The sequence below is a fragment of the Trachymyrmex septentrionalis genome, unplaced genomic scaffold (genome assembly GCF_001594115.1).
Source record: "Trachymyrmex septentrionalis isolate Tsep2-gDNA-1 unplaced genomic scaffold, Tsep1.0 scaffold37, whole genome shotgun sequence".
Lineage (NCBI taxonomy): Eukaryota > Metazoa > Arthropoda > Insecta > Hymenoptera > Formicidae > Trachymyrmex > Trachymyrmex septentrionalis.
In genome coordinates, this window is record NW_017305536.1 from 950,655 (window position 1) to 955,053 (window position 4,399).

The 4,399-nt window shown below is 33.7% G+C and overlaps 1 protein-coding gene across 1 annotated transcript in view; it reads right to left on the reverse strand.

The window, feature by feature from the left end:
- The window catches only part of LOC108750778 (neurobeachin-like), a 215,533-nt gene that overhangs the window by 338 nt on the left and 210,796 nt on the right, over positions 1-4,399 (reverse strand). The window contains exon 2 of the mRNA XM_018490507.1: positions 131-235. Within this exon, the coding sequence (XP_018346009.1) occupies positions 131-235 (105 nt within the window). The remainder of the gene's footprint in view (positions 1-130; positions 236-4,399) is intronic.

The window sequence follows — 4,399 nt, forward strand, 5'->3', positions numbered from 1 at the left end:
TATCGATATTGCGATATTGATGGGCGCGCTTATCCGTAGGTATTCTCCACCGCATTCTCCCTGGATTTACGTTGGATATTTTCCGCGCGTAATTAATTCGACCTAGTTTAATATCACATCGTTCACTTACCTGGAGATTGGGTGGGCAATGGTCGAGAAGCTCCAGCATGTGCCTGATGTTCTGTGCGTCCTGTATCACGAAATTCAGCTCCATGTCGAATTCACCGCCTACGAGCTGAAAAAAAATAACTCGTTGAAAACATTGATGTGCAACTATGTAATCCGTAGAGTACTTTACTCGTAACAATGCTGACAAACAAAGTTCATTCTAACAGCATGTACATTATTGGCTTTTCTGTGTCGAAATTTATGAGATAGTCATAAATAGTAACTCTGGACGCAAAATAGATCGGAAGTTCCAGAGGGAGATATATGTATGTACCGTCAGTATTTAATCGCGGAAATGTTGCTAACTGAAAGTCTCATCGTTCGGCACCCGGATGTACGTCAAACGAATGATTACGTAACACTATTCCGTTACATCCAAATCCGGATATAGTTCACGCGCAACAAATAATATCATTTTGACAAGCAATCGTTGATTACTTTATATCAGTATTATTAATATTAATTGGTAGGTGCACATACTTTCCAAATTCGAATGCAATATCGCTTTTGTACCTATTGAATTTCTTGGTTCATTAAATATGTTTCATGTCCAACGTTGAAAAACAATATCCGATTTACGCATAAAATGAATTAATATCGGCATTTTATAATATATGAGCGAGTGAAATTTGCATTGGATTATACATATATTACATCTTTTTAAGAGCATTACAGTATCGCTCGTTATTGTGCATAAAAAATTAATAAAGCCACTCCCAATTCACGTTTTCATTCGTCCAAAAATCTATGTAATATATGTATTTATTATGCATAATCTACATTGGACGATTCGAGATATTTGGCGAAACTGTACGTATAGTTTTTTAAACTGGCCGTATTAGTAACGATGTATTTTTAGGGATATTTCAAACGCTGCAGACAAAACATTTTGGACACGAAAAGTTTACGGGCTATGTCCGTTTGTGGTTCTTCTTCTTCTTACTGGGACGACTTATATATAGCCGAACCGGAAGTGCCACCTCTGCGGAGAGAGTGTAATTTCCGGAGAAGTATCTCGCGCTCATCCTCTGCGTTTCTCCTCTCTCTATCTCCTTTCCTTGCTTCGTTTTCTTCCAAACCGATATCGATCATGAATTCCTTACGGCCATATCTGTATCTACAGGCGAGGTCATGACCAATTTTTACGAGCGTCGATAGCTCGTAAAAATTCATGACTTACGCAGCACCGTTTATGAAACAGACTGTGCCGACAATTGAAAGTGGAGCTTATCCCGGTTCAACAATTCCGATCAAATGGCACATCAGATCTTAACTTTACTCTCCGTTTCCGAGGAGTTGCATTGTAAGCTCGGAGATTGGCCAGAAAAAGCAAAGAGTGCGAAATGCATCGGGTTTCGTTCTAAATTCCGAAAGAATATTTCTGAACTATTCCTCTGCGAAACACGTAAGGGCGAAGGTAAACTTTCCGCAAGAAGGAATGTTACTCTTTTACCAAACTTTGCAACTAATACCGCATTTGGCGTCGGTAAAACGTAAAACCAATGTTGGGAAAATAGAATTGTTACTGAGGCGCCGTGTCCGATAATGGCATGCTCGGACTTTCTTGCTTTCGCACTTTTACGGTTTACCAAAGCGTTCGATAAGCTCATGTTGCACGTAATAGAGATGACAAAGTTTGTCATTCGATCTAGCTCTCGAAATTAAAAGCGGTAGTAATTTCAATAAACATTGCGTTTCACTTGATTCTACATAAATCATTTCTGTGAACGGATAATCTGACGACGACTGTATATGACTATGATGGTAAAATCAGGTAACATAATATTTGTGATCGATAGAATGTTAGCGTTACCGAACGATCTGTACAAAATTAAATTAAAATTTTATCATAAAATAAATTTATGAGTCGAATTGAAATATATTTTATATCGAATTATCCTTGATGTTATTGATAAAGAAATCATTCGCTTTTCGGCATATCTCTTGTGATATTAATAACATTTTATAATTAATATTAATAGAATTTTGATATTAATAATATTAATATTAATAGAATTCCGCTACAGTTCTGTACATCTCCGACGTTTACACGAATAATTACATGAGATTAGATTGCTATAAAGGGAGAAACAGAATTTTCAAAGTACTACCGCTTGGCGTGCTTCCAACTATTTACACGCAATTACAAACTTGCATATGCGATGCACTGAGGACATGGAGAATGTCTGGAATTTAATTTAATTCTTTTTTATATTACATATGCTGCTGGCTCTCCAGTTATCAAAAATTAAAATCGTTTAAAATAGCGTATTATTTAATCATACATTTTTATTAATTTAAATATCTCGCAATTACGACCAATTTATATGTATAGCGATAACACTTTCTATAAAAAATGAAATTTTTGTCAGAAAAAATTAATCAGAAATTTTATATGTAATCAATTTGAAAATTGCACCCTTGTCAGTATATGAAAAGGCTGAACTAGATAGAGATAAATAGATAGATAAGTAGATAGATAGATAGATAGATAGGTAGATGGGTAGATAGATAAATATAATGGATAGAGCGTCTATTACGATTTTAGGATGAACTCTCTAAGAACTTATGCAAAAATATATTGTGGCAACGAAGAAAAAATAAAATAACAAAATTTAAATAGGTAAAACAGAGAAAGAGAGAGAGAGAGAGAGAGAGAGAGAGAGAAACATGATGTATAAATTAAAGTTTATATTGTCACGTATCAGTCATTTGCGAAAATCATTGATCCCTTGAAGAAAATAAATTTTTTCATAAAAGAGAAGGGAGGAAGAAAGATAAAGCATATTATTGCCGATAAAGAGGGTTCAATTCTTTCAAAGCAATTTTTCGAACCCATATCACTTGCGCGAATCTTAACAGCCAATGCCGCGCCGTGCCGAGAATCGAAAGAATAATCGAGCGACATTAAAAGATATCTCGATCCGCAGTTCGATCATCGTCGTACCATCGCATTGGATCGCTTTTTTCGCGAGAAAAAGTAATTTTTTATAAAAATAAGTAATTTTATTTATATTCCTTTGTGATTTGACTCTGGAACTTAGAAATTAAACGATACAAATGTATTCATATGTAAAGTATTCCTATACTATAATACAATACTACATCTACTTTTTTATTATTTCAAGTCTTTGCATGTGAATCACTCATATTCTTCTTCAAGTTTAGTCATTCCTTTTTGGCTCTATATTCCTATTTTACGATGCACAAACGAGATACGTAATGCTACGTAATGCTTTCGTGTGCTAAATCCAAATAACGTATAGATATATACGTTATAGATATATACAACGAAGAGGTGGGCAAACGAAAAGTGAGTCCCAACCGGTGAATTAAGGTCGGCTGGCAGAGTTAACCGCTAATTAGATACCACTCGCTTTTACACCTACATATTCCTTTGACAAAAACAGTTACGCAAAGCCCAGCGCACGTCTAACTTGCATATTCGACACTGAGATCCATTAAGGAGTTCGAAACTTACAAAACTGAATATTTAAAATCATTTTAAATTGGCAATAATGTTATTTAATAAGCCTTTTTTAGTACTATTTTGGAATGAAAAGATTTCTAAGCCTTTCTACAAGCAGAATATTATACGCATTATTCGCATTATTATCCAGCTATTTTACATACTAAAATATATGATGACAATATAATCAGTGAGAATTAGTATGTGCAGTTATTTCCAATTAATTTAGTATTCTGCTATATCGAAATTTAATAATATAACTTGAAACTCTCCTTATACAATAGATTGTTAAACGAACTTTATTATAGTGCGCTTTACTTTATGATGTTATAATTATCGATGCAGAATGCGCAAATAGATTTTATTGGAAAATCGATTTGCTATTGAAAGTCAGTCCTTATTTGCGGTGTGCAAAGCACATGCGAATGCATTCGTGCTGTTTGTATGAAAAGTCTTTATCGAGTTACTGCAGAAACAAATTCTGTTTGTGAAATTTTAGATATCCTCCATTTTCTCAGAAAATGCATTTTCCTTGATTTCATATATTTGTACATTTTTTATCTTAATTCATCCTTAAATGTGAGAGTGAAAGATCTTGATGCGAGAAGATGATACATTCATTAATTTGTTTTAAAATTAGTGAAAATAATGTAATTAATATAATTAAAAATGTAATGTAAGTATAATGGCAAGTTTATATATGTATATGTACACGAAAAGAATAGTTTTGTTGAAGTACAAATTTAATTATGTGTACAGATT